Below are 17,207 nucleotides of genomic sequence, written 5' to 3'. Positions count from 1 at the left end.
CATTGGCCCTGAGAGGAACCAGGATGTCCATGTAAGGGGCATGTGGGCATCACCTGAGATCAGCGATGGTGACAAAGACCTCCTGGCGCACGGGACTGGACAGAGAATGCGGGTGCTCCTTTTGTACCAGTACCTGCAATGAGAGAGAAAGAACTTGAGAGTTGAGCAAGTACCCATTCATTAGGCCAGGGATGATCAGACACTGGGTGGCCAGCAAGAACCACAACAGGTCCTTCAGCCAGCCCTGCTCTTAGGCCCTAGACGCCTGGCAGCAGGACAGTGACAGGGATAGGGGTTTATTCTCTTGAGCCAGACCCCAGACCCTGGCTCTGCCTCTTAACAGCTGTTTGAGCTGACACAAATTATTTAACCTCCTTGTGCCTCAGTTCCTCATCTGTAAAACCAGAAAACAGTAATACTTACCTTCATGGTGTGGCTATGAGTACTCACTGAGCAAATTCATGACACCCAGCAGCCCTGTGTTAATTGTTGGTGTCTGTTATTCATTCTTTTTATCACCAGTGATTATTTCTACTTTAGGCATTCTAACTCCTCTCTCCACTAAACCAGCCATCTCTCTACAATCACGTCTAATATTATTCTGAGTTACTTGTCCTGGAAAAAGAATAACTTTCCAAATTACAAACTGGCAGAGGGAAAGCTGCCTTGCTGTGCTGGAAAAACCTGTGGAGTGATAAGCAGGGGCTTTGGAGTGGGACAGTCCCTGGGCTGCGCACTGGCTCTGCCACTCACTCATTGTGTGAGCCTGAATGTGTCATTTAACTCCCTGTGCCTGAGTTGCCTTATCTGTAGGAGAAAATGAGCTGATGTAAATGACTGTAGCTGGCCGGACTCAGTGGCTTATGCCTGTAATCCTAGCACTTTGGGAGGCTGAGGTGGGTGGATCACCTGAGGTCAGGAGTTCGAAAGCAGGCGCCTATAATCCCAGCTACTCGGGAGGCTGAGGTAGAAGAATCGCTGGAACCCGGGAGGTGGAGGTTCCCGTGAGCCAAGGTCGCACCATTGCACTCCGTGAGCCAAGGTCGCGCCATTTCACTGGGTGAAAGAGTGAAACTCTGTCTCAAAAAAAAAAAAAAAAAAAAAAGACCGTAGCAGAAGACTTGCTGGACTGTCCACCAGGCCCCTCTGGGAACTGTCCCCAACCCACAGAAATGGGTACCTCAAAGCTATGTGTCTGCTATGTCATTCTGTCCCACTGGCTACAGCTCATCTGTCCCAGAGTAGACCCCAAGGTCTATTAGATTCTCTCTGGAATCTGGAATTGGGACACAGAGCTTCCATCTCAGTCTGGATGGTCTTCTAAAGGACAAAATGTAAAATTTGGAAGCACTGGTCCCTATGGATAAGGCAACTGAGAGGGCCAATTTTGGGGAGAGAAGATGGGGGAGAGGGAGACGGGGTGGGGGGAAAGAGAGAGAGAGGAGAAATGGAAATTCATACAAAGGAGCAAAAATAAGAGATGGAAAGTTCTCCTTGAGTATGTGGAAGGTTTTTATTTTCTAGATTCATTCCCTTCCTGGGTCAGGCTGCTCCTCCTGTCAAGGGATTCTGGGAAGCACTCAGTGATCCTTAGAACAAATCTCACCTTTTGTGTTTCAGCTGCTTCTACAGGATTTCTCTTACCTGCAACCAAAAAGATCTCACTACGAATTTAGGATGCAGGCTGGGCGCAGTGGCTCATGCCTGTAATCCCAGCACTTTGGGAGGCTGAGGCGGGCAGATCACCTGAGGTCAGGAGTTTGAGACCAGCCTGGCCAACATGGTGAAACCCCATCTCTACTAAAAATACACAAATTAGCCAGGCATGGTGGTGGGTGCCTGTAATCTCAGCTACTTGGGAGGGTGAGGCAGGAGAATCGCTTGAACTTGGGAGGCGGAGGTCGCAGTGAGCCGAGATGGTGCCATTGCACTCCAGTCTGGGCAATAAGAGCGAAACTCCGTCTCGAAAACAACAAAAAAACTTAGGATGCAGTAAGTACTCAATAAACACTACAAGGATCCCTTTCTTGCCCCTTTCTGAGTTTTTCTCCTCCTACTTTCCAGCTCTGGTCTGACTCCGATCTTGCTGGTGGGCTGCTGCTTTCTTCCTTATTTCCTCAAGGAGCGCATTTATTCTTGTGGCTTTATAGTCCCGAAGGGACAAAGCCTAAGACTCTATCTTCAGCCCTGACAGCTCTCCCAGGGCTCTACTCATCTGCATCCGGTTATCTCCAGGGCACAGCCACTAACATCACCAGAATTTTGGCATTAAAGTCAGTTCACTGTGGTCCCCGTGCGAAGAACACAGCTTCCTATCCTTTAATAGCTGTCAATTGTTCCCTTTCCCAGGGCTCACTAAAAAGGTGATTTATGATTTTTTTCTTTTGTTCAAGCCCTACCTCCCATCAGTTATAGCATCAGCCACCCCCTGCTCTGCACACTTTCTGTGACTCTCCATTCCTGGAGCCATACTCCTTCATATGGATGAAAGCAGCGTCTCTTAGCTGAAGCCCCAGGCTTGCAATCCCCTCTGACTTCAACTGACTTGACCCACTTCTGCCAGAATCATCTTTTCTTTTTTTAATCAGTCGGGTGTTGAAGGTTTATTATTTGCTCACAGTTATGCTGGCCTCTACAGGGAAGTCAGAAGTGAGAGGGTATTTTTTGTTAGTAGAGTATGTGTGTAGCAGGAACTTCCTGGGTGACTGCCCAGATCACAGCAATCACCCTTTCTCCCTGGGAACGCCTCCGAAACGCAGGGTGGGACACCCAGAACTCATATCATTACTATATGATCTTGCCCCCAGGCAAACCTGATTGATGCAGGGGCGGGGAACAGACCAGTTTGGGCCAATCAGATTTTCTCTTGCAGAATTTGGAATCTTACAGTGACAGGCACAAAGCGGGAGTTGCTAGAGGGTTGAGTCATGGTGATAGTACCGAAGCCCCTGCCTCTGAGACCTCTGGAGCTGTCCTGAAACTTACTTTTCTGGAGGCTTGTTTAAACCTCATCCTTAGAGTCTAAAAGAGATATCCCAGCATCCTTTCTTTTTTTGGTAACTTACGTGAGCCAGAGGTGATTTTTGTTTCTTGCCCGAAGAATCCTAACTCATCCAAACAAAACTAGACGTTTTGTCTCAAAGGTCTTTTTTTTTTTTTTTTTTTTTTTTTGTGAGACAGAGTCTGGCTCTGTCGCCCAGGCTGGAGTGCAGTGGTGTGATCTCGGCTCACTGCAACCTCTGCCTCCCAAGTTCAAGCAATTCTCCTGCCTCAGCCTCCGGAGTAGCTGGGACTACAGGCACCTACCACCATGCCTGGCTAATTTTTGTATTTTTAGTAGAGACAGGGTTTCACCATGTTGGCAAGGCTAGTCTCAAACTCCTGACATCAGGTGATCCGCCCACCTCAGCCTCCCAAAATGCGGGGATTACAGGCATGAGCCACTGTGCCCAGCCTGTCTCAAAGGTCTTCACAAAAGCCGAGCAGATGTGAATATCTTTATTTTACTGGTAGAGCTACTGATGTTCAGATAAGCTAAGTGATTTGTCCAAGGTAGGGAGGGTTTTGTGGAGGACCTCAGATATAGAATTCCGATGCAGTCCCATGGTGGCAGAGGAGAATTAAGAGGCAAATCCGGTTACATTAAAATTTTATTACAGTAGGTCTTGGTGCTCATGTCTGTTGTTGAGTCACTAAAAACCATCTCCTGGCCACTCTGCCATATTGCAGGATGCAGAACCCTAGCCTTGGCATAGCCAGGTAACATTCTTCAGCTTACCATCTGAAGTCCCTACCCAGTGGTCCCTTCTCTCTTCTCTCAACCCTTCCATCATATCTTTCAAAGATTAGGTCAGATCCACCTGGATTAATTTCACTCTAATCCTGCTGTCACTTTATTCTATCTCCCAGTTGCCACAGCCTGCCTCCCTTCCCTTTCCTTCCTTCCCTCTTTCCTTCCTTCCCTCCTCTTTCTTTTTCTTTCTTTTCTCTTCTCTTTTCTTTCACTCTTCTTTCCTTTGTCTTTCCTTTCTTTTTCTTTCTCTCCTTCCTTTCTTTTTTCTTTTTCTTTCCTTTCTTTTTTCTTTCTCTCCTTCCTTCCTTCATCTTTTTCTCTTTTTTCTTTCCTTTCTTTTTCTTTTTCTCATTCCTTCCTTTCTCCTTCCTTCCTTCTCTCCTTCCTTCCTTTCTCATTCCTTCCTTCCCTGCCTCCCTCCCTCCTTCCCTTCTCTTCCCTTCCCCTTCCTTCCTTCCTTCCTTCCTTCCTTCCTTCCTTCCTTCCTTCCTTCCTTCCTTCCTTCCCTCCTCTTTCTCCCTTTCCCTTCCCTCCCCTCCCTCCCTCCTCCTTCTCTCCCTCTCTCTGTCTCCCACTCCCTCTCCCTCTCTCTCTCTTTCTTTAAAGATGGGGGTCTCACTATGTTCCTGAGGCTGGAGTGCAGTAGCTATTCATAAGCACAATCATAGCTCACTACAGTCTCCAACTTCTGGGCTCAAGTGTTCCTCCTGCCTCAGCCTCCAGAGTGGCTGGGACTACAGGCAGGTGCTACCACACCCAGCCTCTTTTCTTTTTCATTAAAGTTCTCAACATTATATATTGTATATTTTTTATTATATATTGTATATATTGTATTTTTTTACAATATACAATAAACTGTACATATTTAAAGCATACAGTTTGATGATTTTTGATACATGTATATATCCATGAAACCATCACCATCCTCAAGAGAATGAACATTTCTATCACTCCCAAAAGTTTATTTGTGCTACTTTGTAATTCCTCACTTCTTCTCCTCCTCACTCAACCTCTACCTCTAGGTTACCATTGCTCTGCTGTCACTATAGATTCGTTGGCATTTTCTCGAATTTCACATAAAGAGGATCACACAGGATATCCTCTTTTTTGTCTGGTTTCTTTCACTCAGCATAACTATTTTGAGATTGTTCCAAGTTGTAGCATATTTCAATAGTTCCTTTTCATTCTCAAGTAGTATTCCATCATATGGATATACGATACCACAATTTGTTTATCCATTCACCTGCTAATGAACACTTGGGCTTCTTCTAGGGTTTGGCTTTTACATACGGAGCTGCTGTGAACATTTGTGCATGCATCTTTGTGTGGACATATGCTTCGTTTTACCTAGGAGCGAAACTGCTGGGTCATATGGTAAGTGTATGTTTCACTTTTTAAGAAACTGCCAAATTGTTTTCCAAAGTGGTTGTGCCATGTCACATTCCTGGCAGCACTGTATGAGTGTTTTAGTTGCTCCATATCCTTGCTAATATTTGGTATTGCCTTTCCTTTCTATTTTAGCCATTTTAGTAGGTGTATAGTTGAAGCTTACTGTTGTTTTAGTTTGCTTTTCCCTAATCACAATGATCAGCATCTTTTCATGTGCTTATTGAGAAATTTTTGGTGAACTCATGCCTGTCATTCTAGCACTTTGATAGGCTGAGGCAGGCAGATCACTTGAGGTCAGGAGTTCAAGACCAGCCTGGGCTGGTCTCTACTGTGAAACACTGTCTCTAATAAAACCGCACAAAATTAGCTGGGTACAATGGCAGGTGCCTGTAATCCCAGCTACTTGGGAGGCTGAGGCAGGAGAATCGCTTGAACCCGGGAGGTAGAGGTTGCAGTAACCTGAGATTGTGCCACTGCACTCCAGCCTGCGACACAATGAGACACGGTCTCAGAAAAAAAAAAAAAAGAAAGAAATATTTGGTGAAGTGCCATAACAATTTTTTTTCCCCTTCTTTCCACTTTCTGTTGTTGGCTTCCTTGGCTTTTTTAATTTGGATACTTGGAGCCATGCATTGGTTTGGGTCACAAGCACTGGTAAATGCCTTAAAGTTTTCTTTCTCTATAATGACCCTGGCTTCTTCCTCCTTGTCAGTTCCTCAGCAGAACTGCTTCTCCTCTTGGGCACCTCTCCCTTTGGTTGCTGGGAGCTGTGCTTTTTCAGCCCCCCTGTGTGGGCCTGCGGGGACTTTGTAGACTTATACAATGCTGCAGTGATCCATGCAATTTTCTCATGGATACTAGCTACCTTTAACTCTTCTAGGCTGAATCCCTTGCCAGCCTATACTTTGGTTGACATCTGATGTGGGCATTTTATTACTGGGTGGACAGATTCAAATGCAGATTCAGTGTGCAATTCAGTACATTTTTGCTGTTGAGACTTGCATTTGCGGATTTTATGGACTGGCTGGTTGATCCATGTGGCAACCCATTGTTGCCAAGTTTGGTGAAACTAGAACTCTAGAAATATGCCACTCTGGCTAGGTCCTATGATCCTGCGGTTACCTACATCCCCTTTCCCAAGGAATACAGCCAAGTAGAAAGCTGCATTTTTTTTTGTTGTTGTTGTTTTTGTTGTTTTTGAGATGGGGTGTCACTCTGTCACCCAGGCTGGAGGAGAGTGGCATGATCTCGGCTCACTGCAATCTCTGTCTCCTGGACTCAGCTGATCCTCCTACCTTAGCCTCCAGAGTAGCTAGGACTACAGGCGTGCACCACCACATCCGGCTAATTTTTTTTTTTTTTAAGAGATTGAGTTTCATCACATTGCCCAAACTGGTCTCAAACTGTTTTTTTATTTGCTTGTTTGTTTGTTTGTTTCTTTCTTTTTTGAGACAGAGTCTCACTCTGTTGCCCAGGCTGGAGTGCAGTTGTGTCATCTCAGCTCACTGCAACCTCCACCTCCCGGGTTCAGGCGATTCTCCTGCCTCAGGAGAAGCTGAGATTACAGGCGCCTGCCACCATGCCCGGCTATTTTTTGTATTTTTAGTAGAGACGGGGTTTCACCATGTTGGCCAGGCTGGTCTCAGTCTCCTGACCGCAAGTGATTCGCCCACCTTGGCCTCCTAGAGTGCTGGAATTACACACGTGAGCCGCTGCATTTTGTTGTTAAACCTGTATTATATCATCCTGTTCTTCTTAATGTATTATTTGGAATAGTTCTCAACCTATTTACTTTTTGAAGTATGGCTACTTACAGATGGATCCTAAACCCTTCAAGGGCAAGGATTAAGGTTTCTGGGAAATGTGTAACCTTTATCAAAGCACCACAGTGTGTTTAGATATAGAAGATCCTTGGTAACTATCCATTACTTAAAACTGTTAGCTGGTTAGCCTTGAATTATAAAAGCTATCAGTCTAAACAGCCTTATAGATCTGTGATATGAGAAAGAACTATTCATATTCCTGGAGTATGTAAGAAATTTCAACATCAGAATTTTAAAGCTTTAGAGAAACTGAAGGAGACATTTCACAGATGAGGAAACTAAAGCACCAAGAAGTACTTGCTTGAGTGCATCAGCTCCTTTGCAAAGCTCTTCCGGATCCTTTGACATGGAACTGACAACTCACTCTCTCCTCTCTGCCCCCCATATGCCTATTTAAACTTGTTACGGTTCCTGTGACATTTTATTATACCTTGCTTGGCTGCATAAATAGGGATTTTGTCTTCTTTGTCTTTGTAGCCCAAATTCCCAAGACAGTTCCTGGAACTGTCAGGCACTTAATGAGGGAATGAATGGATGAGTTGGTGGCAGAGTGTGGCTGGAGTAAGTATAAATAGAACAAAATACGATAACAATAATACAGTCATGTTTCTCAAATGGATCGTGTGTGTTAGGTACCATGGTACGTGGCTTATATTTATTTTGAATTTAATGGTCACAATAGCTCTGTGAAGTAGATATAGCCATTCTTGTTTTATAGGGGAGGAAACTGAGGCATTGAGAAGTGAAGTAATTTCCTACAGTTTCACAGCTATAAAAAGGCAGGGCTGTCACCTGAACCTAGGCATTCAATTATCGGGACTGTCTGGGAACTACTGCTTGATTCATGAGAATGTAGCGTTGGCCTTGCTGAGAAATTCAAATGCTGTTCCTGTGCTTTCTACTCTTCTTTTAATGGTTTTCAAGGGTGATTACACGTGTGGAGTGGCCCTGAGTATTTCTCCTCCATGTGGAGATACTGATACTAGAAGAGTGCAAGTGAATTGATAACACAGGTGAAGCCACTAAAAAATGCTTTGGCCAAGTCACTGAATTTGTGTGATCCCAATCATTTGTGATAAGGTCATAATACTTACATTTAAGGTATGCACAATGTCTGCTATGTGGCTGTGAATGAATGATTCTGCAGTTTCATCATAAGGTAAAGCTTGGCTGAGAGAAGACAGATTTCCTAGGAATTTCAGCTTTTCAAGTTCACCCTGAATTTGTGGGAAAATGATAAAAATACAATTATATGTCATAATCTTATTTGAATAACTGTGGAGAGTTTTTGAAAAGTTTCTTGGAATGCTTTAAATATCTGACATCTCTTTCAACCCAGTATCAGTCTTTTATTACAAGGATGAGTAAATTATGGAAGATTTCAGTGAAATTCCTTGTCCACTGGCCCTGCCTTGATTTGGGACCTTGGCTCTCCTCTCAGCTCCATGTTCCATCCTGGCTTTCCCCACTCTTAGTCTTTGCTTTTCTACCTGCCTGTCCTGTGTAGTGTTGCCTGATTAAGCTTCCTAGGCTGGGCGTGGTGGCTCATGCCTGGAATCCCAACACTTTGGGAGGCTGAGGTGGACAGATCAACTGAGGTCAGGAGTTCCAGACCAGCATGGTCAACATGGTGAAACCCTGTCTCTACTAAAAATACAAAAAAGTAGACAGGCGTGGTGGTGCGTGCCTGTGCCTGTAGTCCCAGCTACTTGGGAGGCTGAGGCATGAGAATCACTTGAACCCGGGAAGCGGAGGTTGCAGTGAGTGAGATGGCGCCACTGCACTCCAGCCTGGGTGACAGAGTGAGACTCCATCTCAAAAAAAAAAAAGCTCCCTAAAGGTGACCTCCCTGATTGTTACTTCTAGTTCTTTCAGTGTCATTAAAAATTCATTATTTTGCCTTTAAAATTTCCTATTAAAATCCAAGTTCTGATTGGAAGAATAAAATCTCTCAGTACTAACATTCTCTTTTTCTATTTTATTATTATTATTATTATTATTATTATTATATTTTTTGACATGGAGTCTTGCTCTGTCACCCAGGCTGGAGTGCAGTGGCGTGATCTCAGCTCACTGCAACCTCAACCTCCTGGGCTCAAGCAATCCTCCCTCCGCAGCCTCCCAACTAACTGGGACCACAGGCACGCACCACCACGTCCAGCTAATTATTTGTATTATATTGCCCAGGCTGGTCTCAAACTCCTGAGCTCAAGTGATCCGTCTGCCTTGGCCTCCCAAAGTGCTGGGATTACAGGCGTGAGCCACTGCACCCAGCCTCTTTTTCTAATTATATATGTATATATATACATACACATATATATATACACACATATGTGTGTATATATATGTGTGTGTATATATACACACACATATATATGTGTATATATGTATATAAAAAAATATAAAATACCTATTTATCATAGAACCTTTTTTTTTTTTTAAGACAGGGTCTCGCTCTGTCATCCAGGCTGGAGTGCAGTGGCATGATCACCGCCCACTGCAGTCTACATCTCCTGGGCTCACGGGATCCTTGTATTTCAGCCTCCTGAGTAGTTGGGACTATAGGTGCGCTTGAACCTGGGAGACGGAGGTTGCAATGAGCCAAAATCGCGCCACTGCACTATAGCTTGGGTGACAGAGCAAGACTCTGTCTCAAAAAAGAAAAAAAAAATCTCTGTATATCTTAAGACTTGGAGAATGCGTTTGCTCCTGAAGCAGGGTCTAGTGTCCTTTCTTTTTTTTCTTTTGAGACAGAGTCTCACCCTGTTGCCCAGGCTGGAGTGCAATGGCATGATCTTGGCTCACTGCAACCTCCGCCTCCCAGGTTCAAGCTATTCTCCTGTCCCAGCCTCCCAAGTAGCCGGGATTACAGGCACCTGCCACTATGCCCGGCTAATTTTTTGTATCTTTAGTAGAGACAGGGATTTCACCATGTTAGCCAGGCTGGTGTTGAACTCCTGACCTCGTGATCTGCTCACCTTGGCCTACCAAAGTGCTGGGATTACAGGTGTGAGCCACTGCGCCTGGCTGGTCCAGTGTCCTTTCTAAGTGTATCTACAAATCACATGAATAAATTGCTATCATGGCACTTGCGATACTCTGACATAATGACCTTCTTATTCTATTTCCCTGACTGACTGTGGAATCAGCTCAAGGCAGGGAATGGGCTTTTTTGTTTCAATTCACGGCAGCAATCCAAGCCCTTCATTAACTACAAAGAAATCGAAAGAAAACCATGCTGATATGAAGTATAAGGACTAGCTGAAGTCAAAAGTGAAGGCCAACATGCTGGCTTTAAATGTTTTATTTTTATTTTTCATTGGTATTCTACATAAAGAAAATGTACAGCTTGGTGGATTTTCACAAATCAAAAAACACCCTGTAGCCAGCAACAGATTATTACCAGCATTCCTGAAGTTTCTCTCATCCTCCTTCCAGTAGAGGCTCTGTGTGGTTTTGTGTGTATGTGTATGTGTGTGTGTGTTTTGGTAAACTGACAAATTATGGTTGTATATATTTATGTGGTACAAAGTGATAACATGATTTTTAAAAATGTGTCATACAGTAAAACTGATTTTGGCAGGAAGCATGTGGTTCCATGTGTTATAACACACACATACACATGTATAACCATCACCACAGTCAGGATACGAACAGTTCCACCATCCCCCAAATTTCCCTCCTGCTTTCCCTTTTTAGTCACACCCTCTCCCCAACCTAATTCCTAGGAATCACTAATCTGTTCTCCATCACCATGGTTTTGTCTTTTCAAAAATGTCACACAACTGGAATCATACAGTCTGTAACTTTTCTGATTGGTTTCTTTCACTCAACACAATGCCTCTGCGATTCATCTTTGCTGTTGTATCAATAGTTCCCTCCTTTAATTGCTGAAAAGTATTATATTTTTTGAGACAGGGTCTCGGTCTGTTTGTGGCCCAGTTTGTTTATCTGTGAATAGTCTTTAATCTTGCTACTCCAACTTCTTCCCTGCGTCTAGCATAGTGCGTTATAAATGGTAGCTGTTCATTCATTACTTGTTGATTGGGTGAATGGGATTTAAAAGCCATAGAGGACTGGGCACAGTGGCTCATGCCTGTAATCCCAGCACTTTGGGAGGCCAAGGCATGTGGATTGCTTGAGGTCAAGAGTTCAAGTCCTGCTTGGTCAGCATGGTGAAACCCATCTCTATTAAAAATACAAAAATTAGCTGGGCAATGGTGGCACGTGCCTGTAATCCCAGCTACTCAGGAGGCTGAGGCAGGAGAATCACTTGAACCCTGGAGGCAGAGGTTGCAGTGAGCTGAGATCGTGCCACTGCACTCCAGCCCGGGCGTCAGAGTGAGACACTGTCTCAGGAAAAAAAAAAAAAAAAAAAAAAGTCTAAAAAAAAAAACCAAAATGTCAGCAGTAGTTATTTGAGATTGTAATTACGGAAGATTAGCTTTTAATTTTTATTATGGTTTTCTTTGTTTTTACATTAATTTCATAATTATATATGTAGGTATAATTTATAAATATAGTAAATATATGTATTATACATATAAAACAAACATGTTTTATAACCTATAATATAAAATTATTTGCATAATCAAGAAATAATATGTTTAAAATATTTGTTAAAATGGAGGAATAAGTTGGATAACTCATAAAAATTGCTTGTGCATACCTTTAGCTCACCATTGAAAACCTTCTGGATGGACTGGATCAGTTTCTCAACAATGGCCTCACTGGGCGGGTCCTGTTGGGTCAGGTGTCTGGGGCTATGTGACAGGGGCTCACAATGGAGTCCAGGGATGTCACGGATGTCCAAGTCTAACATTGAAAGAAAGACACTGGATAATGCCTCTGTACTGTGTAAAGTGATAAGGTTTAGTGGGGAGTACCTCTGGCTCTCACCTTTACTACTTGCTCTATGACCTTAACCAAGTCCCATCCTGTCTCCTAGACTCAGTTTTCTCAATTAGAAATTCAATGTTCTCTAAGGGCCTCCTAAGCTACAGAAAACCTTTGGGACTGAGCTGTAGCAGAATGGTTAAGACTATGGACTTCAAATCTCAGTTTGAGACTAGTTTGAATCTTGGCTCTACCACTTACTACTTGTATGACCTTTATCGAGTTAGTTTGCCTCCTGAAACCTAAGTTTCCTTATCTGTAAAACAGGGTTATTGTAAGAATTAAATGAGGTAATACATGCAAAGAACTGATCCCAGAAGTATTTCCCCCTTAACACATCTTTCATCTGAAGATTTTTACCATTCTTTTTTTTTTTTTTTTTTTGAGACAGAGTCTCACTCTATCACTCAGACTGGAGTACAGTGCCGTGATCTTGGCTCACTGCAACCTCTGCCTCCTGGGTTCAAGCGATTCTTGTGCCTTAGATTCCCAAGTAGCTGGGATTACAGGCACACGCCACCACCCCTGGGTAATTTTCGTATTTTTAGTAGAGACGGGGTTTCGCTATGTTGGCCAGGCAAGGTCTCGAACTCCTGACCTCAGGTAATCCACCTGCCTCAGCCTCCCAAAGTGCTGGGATTACAGATGTGAGCCACCACGTCCGGCCACCACTCTACTTTTGTATTCTTTTTGATTTCTTGAATGCCTCTTCTGTAAACTACCCACTTCCTGCCATATTCCTATCATCCACTAACTGCAATAATTGAAGCCATATTCTCATTCTGATCTGTGCACAGGCTGTTCCTTCTGCCTGCATTTTTCTCCTTCTTCCCCCCCATCTTCCCTTACCTATCTTTGCCTTGCTGACTCCTACTCATCCTTCAAGTCTCATCTCCAGGATGCCTTTTGTGTATGCCCTTTTTGCCTATTTTGGCTAAGTATCCCCTAGTCACTAATAAACCACTCTGTATCTACTCTGCCTCTCCTACCTGCATCACACTGATTGCACTGAGTTCCATTTGCCTGTTCATCCGTAGGTATACTGTGTCTGTTCTGTTTGATGCTATATCTCCAGCTGCTAGATTAAGCTTAGAGCACAGGAGGGCTTCATTAAGTATTTGCTGAATGAATGTATGAATGAATGAAGGTAGTTTCAAACACACCAAGATCTTTCCTGTGTCATGCACATGCTGTCCCCATCTATCTGTAGCACTCTCTGTATTCACATGAGTTACTCTCATATCTTTCAAGCCTCCTTTAGGTTTAAATAGCACTCACGGTCTCATACAGGTGTTCTCTGACAACCAGAGTTTCAAGTAGGTTCCTATCGCCCTTATTTTTGGTCTCAGCCTGTTCTTCCATATTGCTTACTACAAGTTGTAGTTACTTCAGTGACTGTCTGTTTACTCTTTTTGGTCTCTTTTCTGCACGATAATGTAAGTTCTATGAGGGCAGTGACCATGTTGGTCATGTCTACTGTTGTATTCCCAGCTCCTGGTACTCAATAAATGTTTTGTAGAATGAAAGTTATTCTGAGGCCCAATCCAGATCCTACCTTCTGCATGAAGTCCTCCCACTCCAAGGCATCCCACACTGCCCTTTCCCTCCTCAGAATCCCTCAAGCACTCAGACTCTTCTGCAGAACTGTCTCAGGACCAACCTTAGTTTCCTGGACATCACGAACCATGTATCTCATCTTATTTTGCCAACTGTATTTCAAGGTCTCAAAGTCAGGGACCAAATTCATCATCAAAGTCTAGTCAAGGGCTGTTCACCCAGCAAGTACTCAATCAATACCTCTTGGCCTGAGTTGAAAATAGATTCTCTTTTCCCCTCCCCTCCCCTCCCCTTTCTGGTCCTTTCTCCTTTTTACCTGTCAGTTCAATGCTACTTGAGCCTTTTCTAATAGTCTCTAAGTTGCTCAGCTCCAAATCCACACTTTCTGAATCACTGTCATAGGCACAGAGGATCACTACTTTTTCCTGACTACAGATCCTAGGAATAAAGAAGAGATGTGAAAAATTAGTTTTCCAGGACTGCTTCTGTCTCGTCATTTATTTGAAAGCCTAAATGTCACTTTCTGAGAGAGGCATTTATTCATCACCAATCTAGATTAAGTAGCTCCCACCATCCTGGCCCCACAGTTACCTTCTTATTTTTTCATGGTATTTAACCACCACCTACAATTACCTTGCTCATTTGGGTTTGTTTGACTATCTCCTATCAGACTATCAACTCCATTAGAGAGAAACCTTGTCTACGTGGTCACAGTTGTATCCCCAGTACCTAGCATGTTGTCAGTCTCATTAGGAGTGAATGGATAGGTAAGAAATACTATGCTGCTGTTAAAAACAATGCTGGGTGCAGGTGGCTCACACCTGTAATCTCAGCACTTTGGGAGGCAGAGGCGGGCAGATCACCTGAGATCAGGAGTTCAAGATCAGCCTGGCCAACATGGCAAAACCCGGTCTCTTCTAAAAATACAAAAAATAGCCGGGCATGGTGGCACATGCCTGTAATCCCAGCTACTCAGAAGACTGAGGCAGGAGAATCACTTGAACTGGGAGGTGGAGGTTGTAGTGAGTCGAGATTGCGCCACTGCACTCGCAATCTCGAGCCTGGGTGACATAGCGAGACTCCATCTCAAAAAACAAACAAACACACCAAAAAAACCAGATTGAGGTAGAACACCTCACCAAACTCCCTCTATCCTCCTTACCCTTTCCTACTTTTTCTTTTTACCATAGCACGTAACACCTTCCAATATATCTTTTACTTATTTATCATGTTCATTGTTTGTCATTTATTTCCTCCTGCTAAAATGTAAGCTTCATGAGGGCAAGAATCTTTGGCTGCTTTGTTCATGAATGTATCCCAGGAGTCTAGAACAGTGACATACAGAAGTGCTCAACAATTATTAGTAGAATGAATGATTGAGCAGGTCTCTATTTACTGAATGTTTAGCATAGATTCATGAATGAAAAAGCAAGCTGTCAAACAATGGAGATGACATTTTTTATTAAAACAAAACAGTATTTTCACAAAAGTAATAAGTATGTGTGTATACACACAGAAACACACACACACAAATGTTGGCATACATGACAAAAAAACTTATGGAGGCTGGGCATGGTGGCTTACTGTGTAATCTCAGCATTTTGGGAGGCTGAAGTGGGAGGACTGCTTGAGCTCAGGACTTTGAGACTAGCCTGGGCAACACAGTGAGAACTCATTTCTACAAAAAAGTAAAAAATTGGCCAGGTGTGGTGGCTCATGCCTGTAATCCCAGCACTTTGGGAGGCTGAGGCGGGTGGATCATGAGTTCAGGAGATCGAGACCATCCTGGCTAACAGGGTGAAACCCCATCTCTACTAAAAAAAAAATACAAAAAAATTTGCTGGGCACGGTGGTGGGCGCCTGTAGTCCCAGCTACTCGGGAGGCTGAGGCAGGAGAACAGCGTGAACCCGGGAGGTGGAGCTTGCAGTGAGCCGAGGTTGCACCACTGTACTCCAGCCCAGGCGACAGAGCGAGACTCCGTCTCAAAAAAAAAAAAAAAAGTAAAAAATTAGCTAGGTGTGGTGGCATGTGCCTGTAGTCCTAGCTACTCAGGAGGCTGAGGCAAGAGGATCCCCTGAGCCCAAGAGTTTAAGACTGCAGTGAGCTATGATAGCACCACTGCACTCCAGCTTGACTGACAGAAAGAACCTGTCTCTAGAAGAAAAACAAAAAAACACAACTTACGGAATTCATTTTTAAAAGTTATTTATTTATTATTATTAATTTTTATTTTTTTGACACAGAGTCTCACTTTGTCGCCCAGGCTGGAGTGCAGTGGTGCAATCTCAGCTCACTGCAACCTCTCTGCCTCCTGGGTTCAAGTGATTCTCATGCCTCAGCCTTCTGAGTAGCTGGGATTACAGGGGCCTGACACCACGCCCGGCTAATTTTTATATTTTTAGTAGAGACGGGGTTTTGTCATGTTGGCCAGGCTGGTCTCAAACTCCTGACCTCAGGTGATCTGCCCACTTTGGCCTCCCAAAGTGTGGGGATTACAGGCATGAGCCACCGTGCCCAGCCAATAAAACAATTTTGGAAGGAAACCCCAAACGAATAAAGTTTGAACTTTGTCCTGTACGCATATATTTCTTTAATAAAAAATGAGTTCATTAAAAACAAAGAAACCCTCTAGGAGCAGAATGGTTAGGTTGTGTGGTAGATTGTATAACTGACTTAAGATGCTGCTTGGCCATGTGCTGTGTCTCATGCCTGTATTCCCAGTGCCTTTGGGAGGCTAAGGCGAAAGGATTGCCTGAGACCAAGAGTTTGAGACAAGCCTGGGTAACATAGCAAAATCCGATCTCTACAAAAACTTAGCTGGGGGTGGTGGCATGTGCCTGTAGTCCTGGTTACTCAGGAAGCCAAGGCAAGAGGGTCCTAGAGTCCAGGAGTTGAAGGCGGCAGTGAGCTATGATTCCATTACTGTATTCCAGCCTGAGCGACAGATAGAGACCTTGCCTCTTAAAAAACAACAAGAACCAGTGGCTCACACCTGTAATCCCAGCACTTTGGGAGGCTCAGTTGGGTGGATCACTTGAGGTCAGGAGTTTGAGACCAGCCTGGCCAACATGGTGAAACCCCGTCTCTGCTAAAAATATAAAAAATTCAGCCGGGCAGTGTGGCGCGCACCTGTAATCCCAGCTACTTGGGAGGCTGAGACATGAGAATCGCTTGAACCCAGGAGATGGAAGTTGCAGTGAACTGAGATTGTGCCATTGCACTCCAGCCTGGGTAACAGAGGGAGACTTTGTCTCAAAACAAACAAACAACAAAGAAGCTGTCAATCTGTTTCCAAAATGGTTGTACCACTTTACATTTCCAACAGCAGGATATGAGAGATCCTGTTGCTCCACATCCTTGCCAACATTTGCTATTGTTGGTCTTTTTCATTAGTCAGGTGTGGTGGCTCCCATCTGTGGCCCACAGCTAGTCACTAGGACCACAGATGCGAGCCACCAAACCTGGCTAATATAAATTTTTTTTTTGTAGAGGCAGGTCTTGCTGTGTTGCCCAGGTGGGTCTCGAACTCCTGGACTCAAGTGATCCTCCTACCTCAGCCTCCCAAAAGCCCTGGGATTACAGACTGAGCCACCATTCCTGGCTGCATATGCTGAGTCTGTGGTGTAAATACTCCCATCATGGCCAAAATCAAGCTACCAATATTACCTTGGGAAGAGATGTGCAATGGCATACCGTCATATATTTCCACCACACAGTTACAATAGATATATGCAACCACAAAAGCACA

The 17,207-nt window shown here is 44.0% G+C and overlaps 1 protein-coding gene across 5 annotated transcripts in view; it reads right to left on the bottom strand.

Moving 5' to 3' along the window:
- MROH8 (maestro heat like repeat family member 8) overlaps window positions 1-17,207 on the bottom strand; it is a 77,565-nt gene that overhangs the window by 58,198 nt on the left and 2,160 nt on the right. For all 5 annotated transcript variants that reach the window (XM_055265240.2, XM_055265243.2, XM_055265241.2 and 2 more), the window contains exons 2-5: window positions 13,775-13,896; window positions 11,675-11,820; window positions 8,100-8,222; window positions 54-133 (exon numbers count right to left, since the gene is read on the bottom strand). In XM_055265240.2, coding sequence (XP_055121215.2) covers window positions 54-133; window positions 8,100-8,222; window positions 11,675-11,820; window positions 13,775-13,896 — 471 coding nt within the window. The remainder of the gene's footprint in view (window positions 1-53; window positions 134-8,099; window positions 8,223-11,674; window positions 11,821-13,774; window positions 13,897-17,207) is intronic.

The sequence above is a fragment of the Symphalangus syndactylus genome, chromosome 24, assembly GCF_028878055.3.
Source record: "Symphalangus syndactylus isolate Jambi chromosome 24, NHGRI_mSymSyn1-v2.1_pri, whole genome shotgun sequence".
Lineage (NCBI taxonomy): Eukaryota > Metazoa > Chordata > Mammalia > Primates > Hylobatidae > Symphalangus > Symphalangus syndactylus.
The sequence above is the reverse complement of the archived record's forward strand: the minus strand, read 5'-3'. Positions and strand labels throughout refer to the sequence as shown.